The following is a 23,884-nucleotide window of genomic DNA, read 5'->3' on the forward strand; positions in this document are numbered from 1 at the left end:
AACACACACCTTCCAAATAAACACACACACACACACACACACACACACACACACACACACACACACACACACACACACACACACAGACACACACACACTTAGGCACTATTCTCTCAGGTGTCTGAAGATCTATGTAGATCTCAGATTTCCTCTTCAAAAGGGAGAAGAGAGCCCGTGGCTGGAGCTCAAGAGCTAGGGTTCAACAGTATCAGCCACCTACGCATGTCCCCATAATGGGGTATGTTTGAGAATGTGTGTGTGTGTGTGTGTATATATGGTTACTGCTTTGCTTGTAGTCAAAGCCCCAGTGAGGCTCATGCCTGGAAAGACAAGAGACAGATGTCGCACTGGGTCCTCTCTGCGTAACTGGCATACTGTCTCTTCTCTCTCTCTCTCTCTGTCACACACACACACAACGTACTTCGTCATACAAGACTTCATCTCAATGACATCGAACCTCCTCAGGAGGCCTGTGTCAGTGCCCATCAAACCACTCTCACCCAATCACCTGTCTCCATTAGCCTGCTCTCCCCGCCTCCCCTCTTCAACACTTTTAATCACAAGAGAATAAATTACTGTCACCACAATGATATGCAAAATAGCAATTAAAATCTGACTAACAAGCTTTGAAGAACAGTGTTCAAGTTTCCCAACCACACATTCATAAGATTACACACAGGTTTCTTCTTAGGCACCTGTAAAGACGATGGACCACTGTGTGTGTGTGTGTGTGGTAACCATAAATAATGCTAATAACACTAGCTCCCCTATCAGCTACACCCCTAAGCCTCATCTGTCCAATAATCAATATGGCCAACAGGCTGCTTGCTGTCTGAGGAACTTCCCTGCTCCCAGTCAAGCACATGAGCTGGGTTGCTATGCTACTCTTAAAGTAAACACACACATGTTGAACATGCTGTTAAGAGGGCCAGAAAAAAAAACATTTGAGGGAAGTTCTAAGACACTTAACAATGATGGCTTTGTGAAGAATGAAGAGGACTTGAAAGTTCACATGAGCTAGTATATTTAGCATATTGCCATCATTAAAGGTACACCAGGCAACGTTTTCGTGTTAATTAATCATCTTCGTAAGTCGGTATATGGTTAAATGACTCATTACGGGGCGAATGAAGGCTCTCTCGCCCGCCCCTACTGCCTGTAGGAAGAATATCCCACTTGCAAGTTTGGTGTATCCTACCCGCCGACCGAAGCAGTATCAGTTTACAGCACAGAGGCAGGCTAACGAAACGCTACAGATTGTTGCAAACGTGTGTATAATGGCAGAGCCGGCGAAGAAGCAGCGAAAACCCTTGACGGAAGACGCAAAGAAAAGGAAAAGAGCTTCAGACCGAGCGAGGGGGAGTTTCGTAGAGAAAAAGCATCAGGCTTGCCTGGTGTCCCTTTAAGTCTGGCAGACAAATGGCATGCCATTTCATGGGTAGCTATTGCATCTAGCTACCAACACCAATGTTCTAAAAATTACAGAATATACTAGATGCATATAATGTGCAGCCTTTAATACCTAGTAGCCTTGGAATAACCAAATAGTACACAAAAAGTGTAAATATTCACTCTCTCATGCCGTGACTGACCAACACACCCACAGCCCGGGCTACATGGTAGAGCCCACTTTATGGCTGTACATTCATCATGACCCTGCCCACCGGTGAAAGAGCAGATCTTCTTTCTTCAGTGGCCCATCCCTCCCTCCCTCCCTCTCTCTTGACTCCTCTCTTCCGCTCGCTCCTGCTGGTCTTCCTCCATTCATCTCCCTCCACCCTGCCCTTCCTCTCATCTCTCTCTTCCTCTCATCTATCTATCTCTCTCTTTCTCTCATCTCTCTCCCGCTGTGATCTTTATTTCATTCCTGTCTGTCCGTCTATCTTCCTCCTCTCTCTCCCCTCAGACTCTAACACCACCTATTTGTCCTCCTCACTCGCTTTACATCAGAATCTTTCCAGTCCTTCCTACCTCTTTCCTTCCTACCCCAACCCGCCCCCCCCACACACACACACACACCCTGTTCTCTTCTGCTGCATTTTCCTTGTGGCAGGCACAAAAGGCCCATCGCCATAAATCTGGTCTTTTATTGGTGCTGAGTGTCTCTGGGTGGCTCCAGGGAGGAATGCAGAGGGGGGGGGGTTGGAGATAGAGAAAGCCAGAGCAGGAGAGATAGAGAGAGAGAAAGATAGAGAGAAGAGAGAAAGAGAGAGAGAGAGAAAGAGAGACAGAGAGAGAGAGAGCGCAGGGCACACGGGTGGGCTGTGGTGGCACATCTCACCTCTGAGAATAAGACACTATCGGCAGAGAGGATGAAAGACACAGAGGAGATGAAAGACAATGATACCATGAAAAAGAGCAAATCACAAAACCAATCTGTACACATGCCCGACTCGACTGGTATTTTACACAGCACAATGCCCGGTCTCTTCAGCAGACATCTGACACAGAGGGCTGATCCCCCTAAAGTGCCAGGATTTAGCATGTCACAGCACACAAACAGAGATGCTTGTCCCCTTGCAAATGTCATCTTGCAATACAATGCTGCCATAAGCATATGATCATTTGCCTTGTTTTGCTAACCTTGATAGTAGGAAACACAATCAATCTCATTTAGACTGGGTCATGAATGATCATGATGGCTGTGGACAGCCTGGAGCTAAGAGATCTGAGACAAATCAATGTGTTTGTGGCCCACCTAGGGAAACGAGGGGGGCTGGTGGCGTGATATTAGGCTGAAATATTACAGTGTTGATTTCCTATTCCAAGCCGTAGCTGTTGCTGGGGCGACGGACGCCATTTTGGCATATCTGCCATGCCCATTACAAAGGGTATAAAATACATAACTCTGGTAAAGGGGATCGTGGATGCCCAAAGGCAGAAAAAGCCTGGCAACAATGGCATCTCATATTGATCCTTGCACAGCACATTTCAAGCAGGGAGGTTAAAAAGAGAAATGGATTCCGCTACTTTACTTTTTTTTTTAATCTATAATAGACAATAATAGAATGGAAAATATTTCCTCATCAGTGCCACTTCTTGCACAACAAATGAAAGACACTAATGAAATCCTGATTTCTCAGTTCAAAGACTCAACTTGGAGATAGTTTGGCCAAATATACCCGCTCTCATTTGAGATGATCATCATCTGTTCTCAGCTGCAAAAAAAGGGTCTTTCTTTTCCTTAGGGGAAAATTCCAACAAGATATTCTCCCTTCACACAAAGAGTTTAATAAGCTCCCATTCCACAATATCATCCAAGTAACTGAGCATTAATGATCAAAGTCTTAACCTCCAGACACCACACGTGTCATTACTCAAATGCTATTTACCCAAAAGCCTTTTGTTCAACCAGTTAGGGCTTCAGAGCTATTTAGGAAACTGCAAACGCTCACCTGTCCATGTGTCGGCATGGGCCCATAGGTCATCCCTTGCTTCATCAACAGCATCCTCTTCTGCTCTTCGCTCAGGTGGGCCGTCTGTCCAGGCATGGGTCCCTGTGCAGGTGGTGGCCCTCCACCCTGCCCAGCTGGTCCCTGCATGTATGGCATCATGGGGCTCTTCCCCTGGTTGGCCATGGGCGGCGTCATCCTCTGGCCCATGTGCTCCATTGCGCTGAAGTGGCTCAGGGGCTTGGTGTTGCTGTAGGACAGCTGCTTGCTGAGGACACTCTGGGCGGCGGCCATGTTGTTTGGTGGCTGCTGTTGCTGCTGTTGCTGCTGCTGCTGCTGTTGCGGAGTCATCATGCTCATGTGATTCTGCTGGAGGTAGTTGTTCATGCCGGGCTTTTGTGGGTTCCCGGCCATGGCTGGCACCATGGGGTTTGACGTGCTGAAGGCTTGCGGGTACATCATGGGGCTATTTGGTTTGTCGGGGTTGAAGGGTCCGCCGTAGGGGCTGGTAGGGGGGCCGGCGGGCGACCAGTTGGCGGCTTGCGACTGCTGCTGCTGTTGGTGCTTCTGCTGCATGAGCTTGGCTCTCTGCTGCTGCTGGGCGGCCATCTGTTTCAGCTGCTCCGCTGGGGAGAGGTCAGCGCTGGGGGGGCCTGGTACAGGGACTGGCACTGGTCCCCCACCACCACCTCCTCCTCCTGGCCCCGGACCTCCACTGGCCACCGATGTCGACCCCACTGGCCCGACCGCCGGACCCGCGTTCATCATGTAGCCGTTGCCGGGCCTGGGTGCCTGCGTCTGAGCTTGAGTGGGCGCCTGTGGCGACTGCGCCACACAGTTGGCCGGCGAACCCGACGCCATGGCGACAGCCGGCGACTGCTGCAAGGGCTGCTGGGGCGGCGTGGCGCTGGCGGCGGTGGCGAAGGGCGGGCCAGAGGAGGACGGCCGCACCTGAGGAGAGCCCATGGGCATCTGGCCGCTCTGGGAGGGCGTCGGGGGCGGCACAGGGGCGGGCACAGGCTGCGGCGGGTCCTGGGGCAGCGACGTCTGGGTCGGCAGTCGCGTGAAGTCCGCCTCTTTCTTCTCATCGAAGTCGTCCTCTTCGTTGAACAGGTCGTGCATATCGTCCTCAGGCACCGTGTTGGCTAGCTCGTCGATCAGCTCCTGAAGCTCCTGATCGTTGAGGTTGAAGTCGGAAAACAACTTGTTCTGGTTCGAGAGGGCCGTGTCCGATGACTCCATACATCCAACTTCATCCTGAGGCTCTTGCTTCATGTCTTTGAGCAGGCTGAAGCTATCATCCAGGTCCAATGACCCATTCAGTTTGATATCAGGCAGACCGCCATTCTTGCCAAGATCGTCTGGCCGCCCAGTGAGGTGGTTGCTTCCAGCATTTCCATTTCCTGCAATATTATTGCCATTGCTGTTATTGGCCAGGGATGGCTTGATGTCCATTTGATGGAGGGGGGAGATGGGCGGTACATTGTTGGGTAAGCTCCCCAGTGAGTCCAAACCACCCTCCTTCCGTAATCTCTTGTTGTTTGGGGAGTAGCTCCCATCGCAGATGCCATTCTGATCTCCATTCAAAGGTGAGCGAGCAATGTCCAGTTTCCTTTTCACCGTCTCCTGAAGCTGTGCAGAAAGCAGAAAACAAAAGGAATATTAAATGAATGCATAAACATACTGAATGTGAGCGTTGCTTAAATATTAGACTCTCAATTGAGCTCAGTTAAGATTCATATGCTACCATTTGCGAAGCACAATACTGCTAGAGGTCTCTTACACACACATACCGCCTTTTGACACATCCGACAGTGCTGAAACACTACCTCGTGCCCATTGGCCAACACAATACGGCAGCACAAATTAAAAGCCTCTGAAATGGTGGCAGGGACTCAGAAGGTAGAGGAGTCGTCCAGTAACTGGAAGGCCACTGGTTCGAGCCCGACACCTCCTGATCCTGTTACCGTGTCCTTGAGCAAGGCACTAGACTCCAAACTGTCCCCAATGTGCAGGTTGGTGCCTTGCATGGTAGCCTCCTGCTATAAGTGCACGATGTGTGAATGGGTGAATGTGAGGCATTACTCTGTAAAGAGCTTTGAGTGCTTGGAGAAGCAGAAAAACGCTATATAAATGCAGTCCATTTATACCACTAGGGCGCCCGTGGTGGACCAACGATAACGTCACTGCCTGGTAATCGGTTGACTCAGGTTTGATTCCTGAACCTGCTGTTGTGAGTCCATGATGCTTTGGATAAAAGCATCAACTTTAACTTCTAACTTCAAACCAGTTGGAGGCAAAAAACTGTTTGGATGGAACAATGGCGTGGTCACAAATGCCCATTGATACTGTACTCATGATTCTGAGGAGAGGGGTAAACATAGAGGGGCATGGAGAATAGGGTATGAGCAGAGAAACCGAAAGAGAAAGCAGTTGACCAAGTCTCATTGTTCACAATTGGGCACCAGAGGCTCTTTTGTCTCAGTCATTAAGAGCACACTGGACAGGTGTGTAATTTTGTGCTGCCACTACAGCTGTCACTACTTCCCCTCCCACTGCAATAGCCTGTTATGTTTCATATTTGTTTCTAGGAAAAACACCTGCACATCTGTCTACAAACTACACACTAATCAGAATACCAGCACATCTGTCTACAAACAACACACTGATCAGAATACCAGCACATCTGTCTACAAACAACACACTGATCAGAATCAGGATCAGAATCAGCTTTATTGGCCAGGTTTGCGTAAACAAACAAGGAATTTGACTCCGGTTAATCTTTGCTCTCAAAATACAACACTCACTTAACATATAAGTAAGTATAAGTATAAGTATATATACTCTTTTGATCCCGTGAGGGAAATTTGGTCTCGCATTTATCCCAATCCGTGAATTAGTGAAACACACTCAGCACACAGTGAACAACCAGTGAAGTGAAGCACACACACTAATCCCGGTGCAGTGAGCTGCCTGCAACAACAGCGGCGCTCGGGGAGCAGTGAGGGGTTAGGTGCCTTGCTCAAGGGCACTTCAGCCCTGCCTACTGGTCGGGGTTCGAACCAGCAACCCTCCGGTTACAAGTCCGAAGTGCTAACCAGTAGGCCACGGCTGCCCCCTTTATATATAAATAAAAAATAAAAAAAAAACATAAAAAGAGTAAAAAGAATAAAAACAGAACAGTAAGAATAGAATGAGGGCAGTAGAACATGGCTAGGTATGAGAATAAATACAGTATGTACATTTGCAAATAAATAAATAGATAGACACTATGGGTGGTATAGGGTAGTGCAAATGCATTGCTCACAATGAAACAACTAGTGTACCCACAGCCTATACCCCACACACGTCGAGCTACGGCTAATACTTCACATCAAAACTAGGGATGCACCGAAAAAAAGATATCGGTATCAGCATTGGTTATCGGCCAAATTGTTATTTTATACATCGATATTGGCCCAGAATGTCTCAATTGGTGCATCCCTAACCGAAACCAACAGTAATGTGAGAAATACATTATGAATGCCCTTCTTGTGTCCCTGCAGAATTATCACAATACGTACTATATCATAAAATGTGAAGAATTGCAATAATATTGTAATGTTTCGCCAAATATCATGATGCTATCGCACTGTTGTCAAAATATCATGATAGTAATGTATGCTGTTCTTATCGACGTTGGTGTTGATGGTATCATACGTTTAATTGTATCTTGTTATTGTTGTTTTTGTGGCAATTCCCAACCTAAAGTGCCAATGCACCAAGTCACCATACTATGCGCTTAGATCCAACTACCCCTTAATCTGGGTCCTGCAAAGGAGAGAGTGTTGTATTCAGCTGAGCCTGGAGCCTACAGTGTCCCTCCGCAGCATCCCTATCTGCATCAGGACAAGAGGATTGATAAGGACAGGCCTGAGCAATCAATCAAAGAGAAGATACTGTCATCAGCTGATGATGAAATTACCTGTCGTCACGGTACAGTACCAGACATATGGCTGGCAGATTCTGTCCTAATGTGCAAAAGCAGAAGGAGAACAAGGTAGGTCAGTATTAACATTAACTAAGAGTTGTTGAGCAATGAAAATCCCACCATTATTTTAAATAAGGCAAAAACGGAAGGGTGATGAAGTCACATTTTTGCAGGAACAAATTAAACTAGATATACCGCAGAGTGGTACAAAATATGACCGCCGCTCAGTCCTGCTCATCCTCTCTGAAAAAATAAAATCACACTTGTCAATTTGTCTCTATCTCCTACTCCACCCCCCTACTCTTGCGACTTTTGTGTATATATGTGTGCTTCTCTGTGTGTGTATTTTCGTTTGTGAGTGTGTGTGTGTGTGCATGTGTCTGCTTGCATGCATGCGTGTGTGTGTTTTATGTGTCTGTGTGTGTCTGTGTGTTCACTTGTGTGTTTTTGTGTGTGTGTGCGTGTTTGTGTGTGCGGGTGTGTCTGCATGTGTGTGTGTGTGGGTGTGTTTGTGATGCGTGCGTGTACGTGTTTGTGTTTATGTGTGTGTGTGTGGCGTGTGTGTGCTTGTGTGCGAGCCTGTGTGTGTGTGTGTGTGCGTGTAACTCTGTGTGTAACTGTTTGTGTGCATGTAAGTGTGTGTACATATGCCTGCATGTCTACTGTGTGTGTATGTGTGTGCGTGTGTGTGTCTGTGCTTGTGTGTGTGTGTGTGTTTATGTGTGTGTGCCTGCATGTGTGTGCATGCATCTTTATGTGCGTGTTCATGAGTGCGACTGTGTCCGGCCATTTACAGGCAAGTTGGTGTAGTCACTAAATGTACACATATATTCATTTATTGTATGGGCCCCCATGAATGGAATTCCACGAAACTTAGCATGCATTTAGAGGGTGTCATAATGATCCTGCACTTCAAATTCTGTGCAGTTCTGAACCTGTCAGCCAGAGATACCTTCAATTACAACACCTCATATTTGCTTTTTCATTTTTAACTAGGTGGTTATGGGATGGGTTGACATGGCCCCTTGAGACCAACATACAAAAAATGTGGTTCTCCTTGGCCCTATGATTCTCCAGATATTCACAGAAAACTGTGTCTGCCCTACCCTCCTTTTGGGGGTCCATGGACCAAAAGGAAAAACAATGGCTCCATGTCATCCTTGTGGGGCTACATGCCCACCAAGTTTTATGCCCCCCACTCTTTCAATGCCCCGTGAATCGTTGACACAAAAGATACTGAAGAAAAAAAAATCCGGAGGAAAAAAAACTACAAGGATACAAGGAAGTTTATTGTCACATGCATATAGTTAGGATGTAAGAAATGCAGTGAAATTAAGTCTGGTGTCAGCCTATTTGAGCATTTATGGGGGGGGGGTAATTCGTGATAATTGTTAAGCATAAATATGGCTAGAGAAAATGAAAACGAAGAACACGCAACTTTGTTCCAAGCTCCTTACGTAACCGGGACGATTGAAACGGGGGACGAATGAAACATTCTGGTTTTCTCCGAGTGCAACAATGATAGACAGTTATCATTTGGACAAAACATAGAGCATATTAACCTCCGTTGCTCAGCCAAATGCCTTCCTGTTACGTCCTTGTATCACGGAGTTACAGGCGATAAACGATTTTTGATGGTCACAAGTTTACTTTTTTTGATTATTAAAGAGTGTTTTTCATTTAAAGGTTTGACTTCATGCTTATTCAGTAGAACATTTAGTGCTCTCCCCAATCCCAGACGTTCACATTGCATGTTTGTTTGTAATGGATGCAAAACAGCCTATAATGCTAAATGTCTATGGCGGGACGATTGAAACACCCGTTTAATTTGTCCCGACCAGGCAGTAAACCCCATTTATTCTAAGTCAATGCACACATATCTGTGTTTATACTATATTTTATGCAGGTGAGACACGGAAAAGCAGTTTTAGAAAGATGCAAATATATTTGGGGCTATCAAGTAGGGGGTCGAGTTTTGCCATGTTAACTTATGGAGACTGACGGCCTGTGGGTCATAAAGGGCACTTATTTGGATGTGTGGTGGCTTTAACCACGTAAAAACAGAGTGAAATAACATTTTGTACTATAGAAACATTATATAATTCGAAACATGCATTATTCTAGCTATATTAATGGCATAGTGCATGCTATTTCTATAACCGTGAGATACGCGCTTCACCATGACGGCAATGAGTTGTTAACAGACATGAACCAAGACATATAGCCCAGCAGCGATCTATCTAAAATAACACATACTTGAAGTACCATTCATATGTTGTCAAATATTGAAATTGTAGGAAGTTTACATAATTAAAGCTGTATGTTTCATTCGTCCCCCATGCGGTTTCATTCGTCCCAGCCAGGAGGGACGAATGAAACAAAACGCACGTTCGACTTCTCCTTAAAGCAACACCAAAGAGTTTTTTGTACCTTAAAATAATGTTTCCAAAATCGTTTCAGTGGTTCATCAACTCGTAACAGGGTGAACGGCAATTATGCATTCGCTTCGCGGCCCTCTATCGGCTATAACCGCACTATGTAATTTTGCCAGATCGGGTAGCGGATCTGTAGTTTGATGGAATGAGACATAAGAAACTACAAATTTGACTTGCATCTGATGTCGCAATACATCATTCTTTTATAAGTCATGCAAAATATTCTACCTGGTCTGTTTATCCAGCACCGGCTTTGCAAATTGTTATTTGCAAAGCCGGTGCTGGATAAACAAATAGCTTGCATGCGACAGAGGGAAAGTTCTTTGGTGTTGCTTTAAATAACTCTTGAACGGTTTTGTTCAGAGCTGTAAATGCAACTGTATTTGACAGAGGATAGATGTAGGTTGCTAGTGACAAAATATTAACTTTCAGTGTTTTACGATGTCTTTGTAAATTACGTTCAATTAAGAGTGTTTCATTCGTCCCGGTTCTCCCCTAAATGCAATAGACACATGGGGAGAGGATGCTTTTGGAAAAAATAAACCATGAACGAACAGCTTCACTGTTATGTTAGTATTTTGTTTGTTGCTTAAAAACGTTGTATGATGGCCTTGAAGTCTTGAGTTAGCCTACTGAATTGGCTGGTAGCCTACCATAAAGTTTGTGCATGCTCTCTCTCCAACGCAAACCAGATTTGGGGTTCTATAGCCAAGTAATTCTGGTACATAACGTTGAAAACAGATAAATGTGTTTATTCGAAGCACACATACAAATACTGTAGGTCAATTTCAAGTGCGCACTTACGTGACTAGCCTACTTCAAGTATTAGCTTACGTACAATAGATTTCTCTTCTTAATGCATAGGCTACACTTTGTAAACAAAAAGCAGCTGTGACAGGCAGCAGCCGCATATATTCTGCGTCATATCTCGCATCTTGTGAACTCTACAAGCCCCCACCCATAGACATAATATACATAGACGCCATATTGGCTGCTGGAAACAAGAAATGCGGCCGCCATCTTGGACCGGTCATACTCCTCGTTGCATTGCAGCAGAAAACACAAGATGAAAGCACTGTGCAGCATGTTCCTGCTCAAATCAGCGGACCATACTCGGGGGATTTACTTTTCACAAGTAAGATTTAACATTACCGTACTATTGGTTGTATTTTGTAATGTGGCCTGTATCATAGCTACATGTATGACCTTTGCAGCAAAAAAAAACGTGTGAAAATCTGTTCGGTATTCAGTGAGGTATGATTAATTTAATGCGCTGACAGCTCATTGCACCAGCCAAACAGATTACACTGAGTGGAGTGGATGACTGATCCAAGATGGCGGCCCCACGTCTCGTCAGCGCTAGTCGGGAGTAGCGGTCGATGCGGCGTCTATGTATATTATGTCTATGCCCCCACCCCTCACTCGACAACCACACGGAGATTCTGTAATGTGCATATGTCGTTTACACATACATCTGTATAAGGTCAGTATAAGGTCCGCAGGTTAGCATCATATCTGAATCATCCGAAGGGTAGGACCTCCGTTTGACAAACCTCCGCATATACTCCGGAGGTTATATCTAAAAGCGCTTTAAGTGGCAAGGGCTGCATAAGAAAGGTGGGGGAGGATTGGGATTTTGGGGGGGGGGGGGCACCAACAAGGAGCACCCAAGAGCAACAGGGGCAAGGAAAAACTCCCTTACCAAGGAAGAAACCTTGGGCAGATCCACGGCTCAAGGGGCTAACCCAACTGCCAGAGGTCTTGGTGTGTGTGTTGGGGGGATGACAAGGGAGATGGGATAGACAGGGATGTGTGTTGGAGAAGCTTCCTCATGAGACAATGTGCTGTGTATTGGGGGGAGGGGGCGTGCAGTGTGCTGTAAGTATGTTGGGGATGTGTGTTGGAGAAGCTTCCTGATGTCTGACTAAACCTATATGATCGTCACTTCACTGCACGGCGATCATAATGAAATGCCTACAGCTCACATGACCAACGGAACTTAATGGAAGTTCCACAACAGTGTGTATAATATTTGTGTGTGGGTGTGTGTGTGTGGGGTGTGTATCAGTGTATGTGCACCAATGTGCTCTGTTGCTAATTAAAGAATGTTGAGAATGTTAATCACCCATACAGGCTGTTTCATCAGGGCTTGATGGTATGTGTGTGTGTGTGTGTGTGTGTGTGTGTGTGTGTGTGTGTGTGTGTGTGTGTGTGTGTGTGTGTGTGTGTGCGTGTATGTATAAGTATGTGCGTGTTTTGTCTGCTTGTGCACACACAGGCACTCATTACAGGTCAGGAATGAACCAGTCTATTATCACTGGCAAATTTCTACATCTAACTACAAGATCAGTCTCCCCTTCATATCCAGCCCCTCAGGAGAGTTGTGTGTGCGTCTGTGTGTGTATGTGTGTGTTTGCATGTGCTTTTTAGCGTGTCCGTGTGTGTGTGTGTGTGTGTCTTTGAGTCTCAGGCGTGCCACTCCACTCAGACGTGCCAAATGAAATTCTGAAATAACGAGATTCATGGATATTTCTCTGCCCTTCTGGGCAATGCCCTCCTCCTCCTCATCCTCTTCTTCTTCTTCTTCTTCATCATCTTCCTGCACCTCCTTCATCCCTCTCTCCGTCTATCCCCACGGCAACGACAGGAGTCAGAGCACGTTGGAAAACAAAGAAGACCCATGTTTACTCACCAGCATCATGGAAAAAAAGAGGAAAAAAATCAAGATACAAATTAGGGCACCCATATCTTCCCCTCTATCTTTCCCTCTCCCTCTCTCTGTCTATCGTTCCCCCTCTCCTCTCAAATGCTCTTTTTCCCAGAGCCAGCTCATTGGAGGCAAATGGCAGGGTTGTGTTATTGTTATTGTTGTTGTGGTCTTCCAGAGACCCCGTTCTCTGTGCTCCGGTGGGTGGGGTGCAGCCGGGCGACACAACGGCTGTCAATATTAATAGCATTCATCATGCCATAAAGACGATTAGGCTGGCTGTCACTCACCTCCCCCACTCGACGAGGAAACCGTGACTGACGGCTTCCTCCACCCAGACGAGAGAGAGAGAGAGACAGAGAGAGAGTGGGAAGACAGGAGGAGAGAGAAAGAGAGGAGGAGGGATGGATGAAAAATGAGTCTTCTCTAAATCTGCCTAGACCATCTCCTCTGTTGGACTCCCTCATAAATATGCCCCATATTCATTCTTTTCTTCCTCCTCGGTCTCTTTGCTCTCCCTTCATTTCATCTGCTAGTTGCAGCTCTCGCTTTGTTTTGTTCTCACTCTCTCGCCCCAATGTCATTTTTCCCCTCCATCTCCCTTGCGCTCTCTCTCTCTCTCTCTCTCTCTCTCTTTCTCTCTCTCTCTCTCTCCCTCTCTCTCTCACATATCTTGCGTGAGAGTAGCAGGTGATTGATGTCAATAATAGCTGTCTACCTCAAAGTAGTCTGCCAGCCAAATCTCTCTAATTATGAGTGTTTAGCGCCAGCCCCATCGTAAAAGCAACCTATAGAGGCGGCTAAACGCTGCGCCTCCACGCTCAGCCGTGTAATTACCAGCTGGGCTAGCCCAGCAGCAGCCCGCCCCGGCAACCAGCTCTGCCTCCACCGCCATCGCTATCGCTAAGCCAGCGAGATCCAAACACTGGAACAGCTAGTAAGAGGAGAGGAGAAAAGAGAGGAGGAGAGAGAGGAGGAGAGAGAGGAGGAGAGGAGCTGAGAGGAGAGGTGCAGAGAGGAGAGAGAGGAGATGAGGGAAGGAGAGAGGAACAGAGGAGAGGAGAGGAGAGGAGAGGAGGGAAGCGTCTCTCTGCTATGAACAAACCCGAGAGAAAAGGAGGGGCAGAGACACACAGAGAGAGAGGAGAGTGTGTGTGGAGAAGAAAGAGCAAGACGTTCTGATCCAGAAAGCTCCTTCGAACATTAGAGAGAGAGAGAGAGAGAGAGAGAGAGAGAGGGTGAAAAACAGACAAAGACAGAGAGGAAGGTAGAGAAAGACACCACAGTAAGAGAAAGGAGGTGGATAACAGGGTTGTTTATTTTTTCATCCACCATGTGTTAAAACCACACACATCCAGAGCACACATACACACATCCAGAGCACACATACACACACACACACACACACACACACACACACACACACACACAAACAAACACACACACACACACGCACAACACACAGAGACACAAAACACACACACACACACGCACACACTTGCTCTTACGCCTGTTACAGGGTGGAAGAACACACAGCATGAGCAAAAACAGAGGAAGAGAACAGAGAGTGAGCGAGAGAGAGGGGGAAGCAGAGAGGGAGGAGGGATGAGAGGCAGTGGAGCAGGATAAGAGAGAGGGAGAGAGGGAGGAGGAGGAGGAGGAGGGGAGAAGAGCTCTTCAGTCAGACGGTTGCGCTTTCGTGCGACTGAAGCAGCAGCCCTGGCTCTGTGTCTCACCGACAGCAGAGAGTCATTTGTCAGGAGAGAGAGAGGGGGAGAGAGAGAGGAGGGGGGTGGAGAGAGAGAGATGGAGAGAGAGAGAGAGAGCCAACACACCAAGGTGCTGTTGTTATAGCAACCTCCTGCTCTGGTGGCCCCTCCTCCCAGCCCCTCTGCTGATTGCAGTGGACAGCTTTGCCAATAATGTACAGGAAGCAACCAACCATGGCTCAACCTCTCTCTTTTTCTCTCACTCTCTCTTCCTCCCCATCCCCCCGCTCCCTCCCTCCTTCTCTCTCTCCTTATTCCCCTGCCAGAAAAATGACAGCATTTTTTAGAGAAGGCGCTCCATTACAGAGGAGACCAACCTGCACTGATTTTCCACAATCGCCATTTTGGCGGGTGGCTCTGCCATCTCCTGATAACAGAACAGCACACAAAAACCCCTCTGCAAGCAATACAATTTAATCAAGCCAACACTGTACACACACAATGCATTCCTTCCCCTTTGCCAGCTAAGAAAATAAGATGTGTTTGATGAACAGAACATGAAACATCGCTTTAAAACCTTTACCGCCTTTACACTTCCACACCACCATTGGCTACACATTATTTACACAATATTTACACATCCAGACCACCACTTCCTACTCCTGTGCTTTTACACCTTGTTTTGACCTAACGAAACTCAGTTACCCATCCATGACCTCTCCTTATGTCCCTCTATCCTTCTGTTTCCTAGATTCTGCCCATCCGACCATCATTTCACATTCAGCATCAAAAAAACACTACACTACTAGGAAACACCACCTCCAGTGGACACATTCCCACACACACACACACACTTACCAATAGACACTCACATTACCACACACACTGACCAGGAGACACACACATTCCCACACACACTTGCCTAGTACATACTGACCAGGAGACACACACATTCCCACACACACACTTACCATCCCACCCTCCTTACCTACCTTCAACCCTAGTTCCATACCATTACCCTCCAGTAGTGCACTTCCACCCCTGGCCTAAAGGGGGTGCCCATACAGCCAGTGACCTTGCAGTCACCTTCATATTCCACACATATAGCAGAGTGAATGTAGGCTACACAGCAAACTAGCCCTTTGCATGTTGGGCAGATGGACATTTATGGATGTATTTTGAATGACAGCTGCATCCCTTGACAGTAAACCTAGAGGACTAATAGAGAGAGAGAAAAATAGGACAGTCTCGGATGCTAATGAATATACTCCCAATGGTCTATTCGACAAATTTCATGGATGAATGCTTTGATCAAACTCTAATTCAGAATGAGACAAACAACTAAGAAAAGAGTCTGTTGTTCAGCCCAGTGTTCATTAATGAGATGCATATCATTTTGAGAGGACATGATGTTAATAGTCTTGTGCTGTGTGAATGAAGATCAGGGTTGGTTAAGTTTAGTTGAGTGGGATAACTGAGGCATGTCTTGGTGAAGATGTAGAGTGCCAGATAGGTGAAGATGGACAGACAGCCTACTTCAGATCAGCCAGTTCTAACATAAACCTGATCTGGCCCTGGGCTTAGGGGCACTCTGCCAAATCACAATTGCTGTCAGGGTTCTTTATATGACAGACAGACAGACAGACAGAAAGAGGTTTAATGAAGCCAATGTGTTTGTTTGAGGACACACACACACACACACACACACACACATTCATTCTCTCTATCACTCTCTCTCACACACACACACACACACACACACACACACACACACACACACACACAGGAATGACAGCGGATGTACATCCTTCCTCCCTGTGCTAAGCCAGACTAGTGTGTGTAAAGCATGTGCTTCCTCAGGCTAATCCAGCAGTCCCACAGACCATGTGCAAGGTGGACCAACACAGCTACAGAGCAGTATTCCAAGTATTCATATGTGTGTGTGTGTTTAGGCATGGTCTGAAGGATTTCTGCTCTATGTACAGCTATGACGTACACAAACACACTCCATTGCTTCCTCACATGTGATCAGGCCTCCTTGAGCCACACAGCATGTTCACAACACAGCTTAAGAAGTTACAGGCCTTGTGACTTCACACATATCATATAGTTTCATCTAGATACACTCAATACCATGCATTCCAACATGCTTGCACCACCCATTTTACCCTCTATTTACACACGCACACACACACATCTACACCTCCATCCCTTAGTAGCTGTCAATTCCGCAAGCTGATTTGCAGATGATTTGGACTGAGGTAGCTATAGGTGTTTGGGCTCATTTGTGTGTGTGCGTGTGTGTGTGTGTCTGTGGTGCTTGGGTTCATCAGACTGTGAAATGAGCTCATTATGGCAAACGGCCCTTTAATTAACAGGGTGAGAGGAACACACACACACACACACACACACACACACACACACACACACACACACACACCACAATCAAATTATATCCACTTCTGACACTTAATGTGTCAACAGGAAAATATTAAATATTCAGATTCACAAATGTAAGTTCTATCATACATGAATCACTTTTATTTTGGAATACATTCATCCTTCAAACATACCAGAAAATCTTAGAATCTTAGAAAAATGCATTGTGTCCATGTGCAGTGTGTATGTGTCTTAGTATAGGCCTAGAATGACAATTAATTATCAACTTAATTCTTCAAATGTTGAGAGGCATTTCATTTGAAGCCTTTTCTTTCAAGTCTGTAAAAAAAACTTCTGCTCACTCCAACGGCCTTTCATCTGTCTGGTGTATCACTGATACTGCACTTAGAACTTCAGATCCTGTTTCGAATAAAGTAGACGTCCAGCAAAATCAATTCAGCTAAACTTATGATCAAGTGCAGAAAAGGGTGTGATTTATTTTTTAATTACTCTATATTTATGTCTTGTTCACAACAGGCATATTTTGCATGTCCACAATGGTGAATATTTGACCTTGAAAAGCAGAGTGAAATTCCAGGTGATATCTGTTGTGTTGGTGTTTTATAAAGATAACCAAGTCATTTTCCATTTTAAGCGCTCCCAATCTAGTGTTTCCCACAGAACTGAATTCCATTTGTGGTGGTTGGTTTGCAGAATTAACTTGAATACAACAGTTTTTAACAAATTAACACAGCATGGTTATGATGCTAACCAGATTTAAGCACAATTTAGTACAGCCTGGAAAATCATTGTGTGGTGGTCAATGTTGATATTGTGGTGGGCAAATAAGTCAATGTATGGGAAACACTGCAATCTAAAGATTTGGAATCTAAAAACCATGAGTGGCTTCGGGGTAAAGTTAATTTCCACAATATTCAACATCAGTATCAGCGGTTTGATCCATGTAGATATGAGACTGGCCAAAAAACTGATGGTGATCACTTGAAATGGGCACTAACAAACCCACTACAGAGAGTCTAGTCAGCTGGGCAAACCTGTATAATTCCCCTGAGTGCTTGGCTGATATAATAATGGGATGTTTGTCCTTGTTGGGACAATAAGACAGACACCCTTTCTCAGGCACAGATAACAAAATTGCTGATAACTTTACAGACATAGAGACAGTAGGAGGACCCGCATCTTAAATGCTTCCATAATAAAAGCCCAGCAAACGTACGAAACTCCACTAGGCCTACTGAACGCCACTCTGCTGCGTCACGTCTGCAGTGCACGGAGAGTGAGTGGACCACGCCGGCCAAAATGGACTCCTCCATCAGCAGTCCCACGAGATGGCTGGCATCAGGTGCCACATTAACACCCCCTAACCCTTACCTGACGTACACTCCTCTTTTCCATCTCATCCTTCACTCCATTCGCCTCTTTTCTCCTCTCCATCCCTCACTCATTCGCCACCCCCCCCCTCCTTCTCAGCCTCCTCTCTGCCAGAACTTGGTTCCTGTCTGTGGGATACAGAGATTTAAAAATAAACCTCAGCAGCAGAGTGTTCCAGCTTCTCTCTCTCTCTCTCTGTGTGTGTATATGTGTCTGTGTGAAAGAGAACGATGTGTGCATGTGTGTGAAGGCGATCCTTTCTATAAAACCAATCTGAAACTATTGTCAGATACACATCAGTAGTCTAAGTGCACCGAACGCTGTGTGTGTGTGTGTGTGTGTGTGTGTGTGTGTGTGTGTGTGTGTGTGTCTTTACATGTGACTATAATTCAAGAAACATTTCCATTTTGTGTACATGTAGCGGAGACAAGAGGGTGAATCTTGTGGCCAGCATTAGTGATAAGTAGCCAGAAGCATTAGAAGTGGGTAGTGGGAAATTGATGAGAGAGAGAGAGAGAGACCGAGAGGGATAGAGAGAGAAAGAGAGAGAAAGCAGGGTGTTAACGCACACAGCTTCCGCTCGTTGAGCACTCCCGCCTCCTCCTAAACGACACTAAACACGCCTTCCCACCCTCACTCCTCTCCTTTCCCTCTCTCTCTCTCTCCTCCCCCTCTCCCTCCCTTCTCCCTCTCTCCCCTGTTAGTGGGCCTCTGTTTAAACACAGGCTGTGTTTGCACTGCAGCGGCTGCCTGCGTGTTAAACACAGCCCCTGAAATCCTACGCCAATCCAATAAAGGCATCAGCCGCCCAGGGAGAACAGCCTATTACTACCGCCCTCCCCACACCTCTGACAGAGAGAGAGAGAGAGAGAGAAAGAGGGGGATGAAAGACAGATAGTGATAGAGCAGAGAGGAGGTAGGAGTCTCAGGATGGCTGAAGCTCAAGTGTATGAAGGAGGACAAAAAAGGTGGAGTGGGTATGGTGGCGATAAAGAGAAGTCAAAAAGGCCTCGGGGGGATGGATGGGGGTGGTTGGTTGAGGTGAGTATACAGACACAAAGAGAGGAGTGACAGGACAGAGGCGGGGGGAGGGGGGGGGTTGGGGGGTCGGAGGAGCGAGCTGAACAATAGAGAGCTGCCGGCCGCCAAGCCAGATCTCCGGCACAGGGCACACGCCTCTGTTTCCGCAAGGGTGGGCCCTGCACAGCACATGGAGACAGACTGGCGGGCACACACACACACATAAGGCACTGAAAATTCCACACCACCTGCCCAGTGTGTCCCTGCATCCTGAAACCACCCAATCATGTAACGCCCACCCACATGAATACACTCATGTAGTCACATACCGCCACACAGCTGGACTTACCATAGCCAGCCCAAGGACAACAATCACACCCGCACACACACACACACACGCACACACGCACGCACGCACGCACGCACGCACGCAAACTTGCTTCAGCTTTATATGACTACCCTCATCAGCACAACATAAACAATCTGTTCCGCTTTCCACCACGCGCTAAGTCTTGCCCAAACCTGGTGCAGGGCGCCTCGTTAGCATGCTAATGTGGCTAATGGGCTCTCTGATGCTGTACGCGGCAGCAGCTGCGGTAGCGGGTAAAAAACGAGCTGCCGCCGATCCTGACGGATGCTAATTGTGTGGATCTGCTTCCTCTCAAATGAGCCATTACACACGGGCACGGCGGCTGATCTACACACGGCCGAGGGCTTCTTCAAGGGCTCTACACACACACACACACACCCACACCCACACCCACACCCACACACACACACACACACACACACACACACACACAGAAGGGAAAGAAGGCGTTGGGAGACGTACTGTCATCAGGTCCAAGGCTATCATGAACCACTCCCAACGCCCCTCCCAAAGCTCCACATAGCTGCTTGGTTATCCACCAAGGAAACCACTAGTTTCCCCGACACATTGACACATAGCATGAGAAGCACGCCTTATGAAAAGCACCACAGAACATACATACACTCACACACATAAACAAGCACACACACTCGACATTTCTGTATTTGTTAATGGCCATGGGCAAAACTGGGAGGCAACACGGCTTTACAGCCACGTTTAAATCATAAAGGCCAGGCCAGATGGATGTATGTGCACCAACACACACACACACACACACACACACACACAAACCCTCCCACACAGTTGTTGTGTTTATTTCACACAGAGTGTGCCTTTGTGTGTGTGTGTGTGTTGTCCTTACCATCAGCAATTTCAGGAGTGCTGACATAGCAAAAAAAGGGTGAGAGAGAGAGTAAGAGAGAGAAAGAAAGAGAGACACTCCCTGACTCTCCCTCCATCAACAAACACATGCTGTGGTGGGCCAGCCTGGCAGAGGAAGCAGTGACTAGTGGCTGAAAAATGAGAGCGAGGGGGAGAGAGACAGAGACAGCGAGAATGAGCAGAGAGAAAGAGAGAAAGAGAGAAAGAGAGAAAGCAAGAAAGAGAGTGAGGAAAAGAAAAGAAGAGCAGGAGGACTGAAGGAGGATTTAGGTATTCCTGTCTGAAGCTAAACGTCTGGGTGTACACAGCAAACTAGTTGGATAGTTGCCACAGATCATGGCAAATGAAACAATGACTCCAAACCAATAGACCTGCACAGAGATGAGATGAACTCTGGGCACTGCCTGCATTCTGCCAGAGGGGTGGGACTGTCTACAGCCAGCCATGTGGAACCTGAGCACTAACTCACCGCTGACCTCACCGGCACCATCACCATCACCACCACCACCACCATCACCACCACCACCACCACCACCACCACCACCACCACACCTTGAAGGCTGCAGGAGGAGGGGCAGGGGATCAAGATCATCGCATTGCCTGTAATTTGACTGTCTGCGTCGTGATGTGAGAAAGCCTTCGCATTCTTAAGTGGTGACCGAAGGCCGTCATGGACGGGCCGAGCGGAGGCGTCGCAGCCACTAGTACTGCTGAGAGAGAGACAGAAAAGTTCTCTGGATCACATGTGACAGACAGGCAGACAGACAGACAAAGCCATTAGTGCTGCGGAGAGAGAGATAGAGAAGTTCTCTGGAACACGAGAGATGCGAGACAGGCAGACAGACAAAGGAGAGACTGAGTGTGTATCCAAACACACAGGTGGGCACTTGTTGAGTCATTGATTGCTCTCTTTGGGCAGATTTGGTTAAGCTCTTTCCCCACTAGTAGTACCTGCCCTCCACAAAGGCTGGTGAGTCAGCCAGCCAGCCAGTCAGACGACGTAAACCCACACCTCTCTCTCCCTTCTTCTCTCCTCCTGCTCAAACTAATACTTTTACATCCCTTTCTTTTTCTTTCTTTCACTAGGCCTTCTTCCATCTCCTTCCTACTGTGTGTACACTCCAGTATCTGACCAGCGGATACCCTCTCCATTTGTCTTTCTTTCTTTCTTTCTCTCTCTCTCTCTCTCTCTCTCTCTCTCTCTCCTTTCCTCCCCTCCTCAGGCTGTAGCCCTCCGTACGCTCCTTTTGACGAGGTCTGGCTGTCCTATTTTTAGAGATCTGTCACTTCCTGTTCCTGAAGTTGTAGCACACTGTGGAGCGAGAACGAGAGCGAGAGAGATAGAAATATAGAGAGATAGAGAAAGAGAGAGAGAGAGATAGAATGCAGAGGGAGAGGAAGTGAGGGGGATGTGTTGGAGGGACAAGGCAGGTTTGTGCATTACCATTGTAACTAACTAATTTCTTCCCTTTCTTTCTTTCTCTCCCTCCCTCCATTCTTCTCTTTCTAAGGTTTAGACTTAAAGATCACTCAAAGAAAAACATGAAATAAAGAGAAAAGGAAGAGAAAAAAGAGAGAATGGAAGTTCCAGATCATTACCCGGCTTTTATCATGGCTTTACGCAACCCTTCAGCTGTGCATCTGAAAACAGCCAGGTGTTAAAGACTTTCATATGTACTGCCTACAGAGAGACTCAATCTCTCTGTACTTCCTCTAATGTCTAAAGGCTGATTTATGCTTCTGTGTCAACTCCACGCCGTAGCTATGCCGTCGGTCCTACAGTGTCGTGACCCTTTCGGACCCGTTCTGCGTCGGGATTGCTTTGCATCGCGGTGCATTTCACCGCCATAACGCTAGGGGGTGTCACCTGTGTTTTCGTCGCTCACCTCTGAAACGGTAGATTGGAAAATCCAGACCAAAATCCGAAAGATAAAGCGTCTGGCTAGCTGAAAATGGCCTAACTCGAGGGGCGGAAATATTAATCTTATTTGTTCTTGCTTAGACTTTGTACAAAGTATCGAGAAATAGACACAGTAACATCCATTGACCTAGCTACTGTAACCAGAAAATAAGGGCCTGTCCACACGGAGACGCTTTTTAGGTTAAACGCAGAGGTTTTGCTTCGTCTTGGCCGAGCGTCCAAACGAATCCTGTAAACGCACTGCCCGAAACCGCACTTTTCTGAAAACTGGTCCCAGAGTGGAGAAATCTGAAACCGTAGCCCGTTTGAGTTCGTTTAGACAGCGAAACCGCACATCCTGCTTGCGTATCGATGATGTCATCGCCACACCTCAGCTGCCCTGGACTTGCACTTATAGTATTGCCTAACAATACTAGTTTTCATACATGACATTACCTACGATTACACTCCGTAAGATAAATATCACAACTGGTGCTGCACAGCGCCAATAGCTTATGACTTGGTGGACTGAACACTGTTTTTCCCGGTGTTTTTTTATGCATTCTAGCTACTGTCAGTGACGCGAGAGTTATTAGGAAAGTGCGGTGTAAGTTTAGGCTACATTAATTTGTGCGTAGTGCCAGTGTCATTAATTTATTTTACATGTCTTACAACATATATACATGCATTCACAGTCGAGTGAAATCAGATATAAGCATACAAAGACACTTAGAACTCACGTTAAGCCGATGGTAGCACACTGAATGTGAATGCACGATTTGATGCATGCAAAAGTATTGACTGTTACTAACGAAGGTTTTATAGCAATATTATAAATGTGGTGACAGAATAGCCTAGAACTTGGGTAAGCCTTGCGTTTAGTAGCCTAATTGCGGTGATAGCCAAAACTAATGTGAATCACGGACTATCCTACAACCAAAGAAAGTAAAGGTGATTAGTAGGCCTACCTGCGTTAGCCAAATAAAGGACGGGACTGCACCCTTCACAAACCGTAAAATAAAGTTTATTAGTTTTACAGTTGACTACAGTTGACAGTTCACCATCAGTCCACACAAACAAATCTGGTTTCCTTGCACTAGCCATTTCGCCGTAGCCTATTCTGTCTGTTTTTAAGGCGCAAGTTTTGCAAGTTTTGGTGAATTTCTGTAAAGACACAGTGCCACCTATAGGCCTGGGGTATGAAGTAACGTGTTGAGTCGTGTTGAGATGGATCCGTTTGGACGCAAATATTCTTGATACGGTTCCAGGGAAGACGGAGGAAAAAAAGATCGGTTTGGTACGTGTGGACTAGGCCTAAGTCTGAGGTTATGTGCGAGGTGTCTGCCAGCCAGTTTATGTTATGTTAGCATGCAAACTTTACCACAACTGCCCACAAAGTACTGCTCGCTGGCAGTTAGCCTACTGACAAATAGACACTTTACAAACGGATAACTCCGTCTTTGCCAAAATATATCTGAGTTTATTTGCAAAGTTTTCTGTATGTCAGTGAGCTAGCATGTTGCTACTCCCCACAGTAGGCTGCTTGAAACACAGGCTACGCAGAGGGGTCTGCGGGGGTAGACTACGCCATCGATGTGACGCAGAAGAATAAATCAGCCTTAAGGTTGTCTGTTGACTATTTCAACATATAAACAAGCTGTGTGAGTCTGTGGGCACAGCAGTCAGTAGAACGGATACAGATACACACCCACAACCTGGAACAACTAG

At 46.6% G+C, this 23,884-nt stretch overlaps 1 protein-coding gene across 1 annotated transcript in view; it reads right to left on the reverse strand.

Annotated features, from left to right (window-relative positions):
- Positions 1-23,884, reverse strand: part of maml3 (mastermind-like transcriptional coactivator 3) — a 114,664-nt gene that overhangs the window by 38,395 nt on the left and 52,385 nt on the right. Inside the window, exon 2 of the mRNA XM_042085987.1 lies at positions 3,396-5,024. Within this exon, the coding sequence (XP_041941921.1) occupies positions 3,396-5,024 (1,629 nt within the window). The remainder of the gene's footprint in view (positions 1-3,395; positions 5,025-23,884) is intronic.

The sequence above is a fragment of the Alosa sapidissima genome, chromosome 1 (genome assembly GCF_018492685.1).
Source record: "Alosa sapidissima isolate fAloSap1 chromosome 1, fAloSap1.pri, whole genome shotgun sequence".
Classification (NCBI taxonomy): domain Eukaryota; kingdom Metazoa; phylum Chordata; class Actinopteri; order Clupeiformes; family Clupeidae; genus Alosa; species Alosa sapidissima.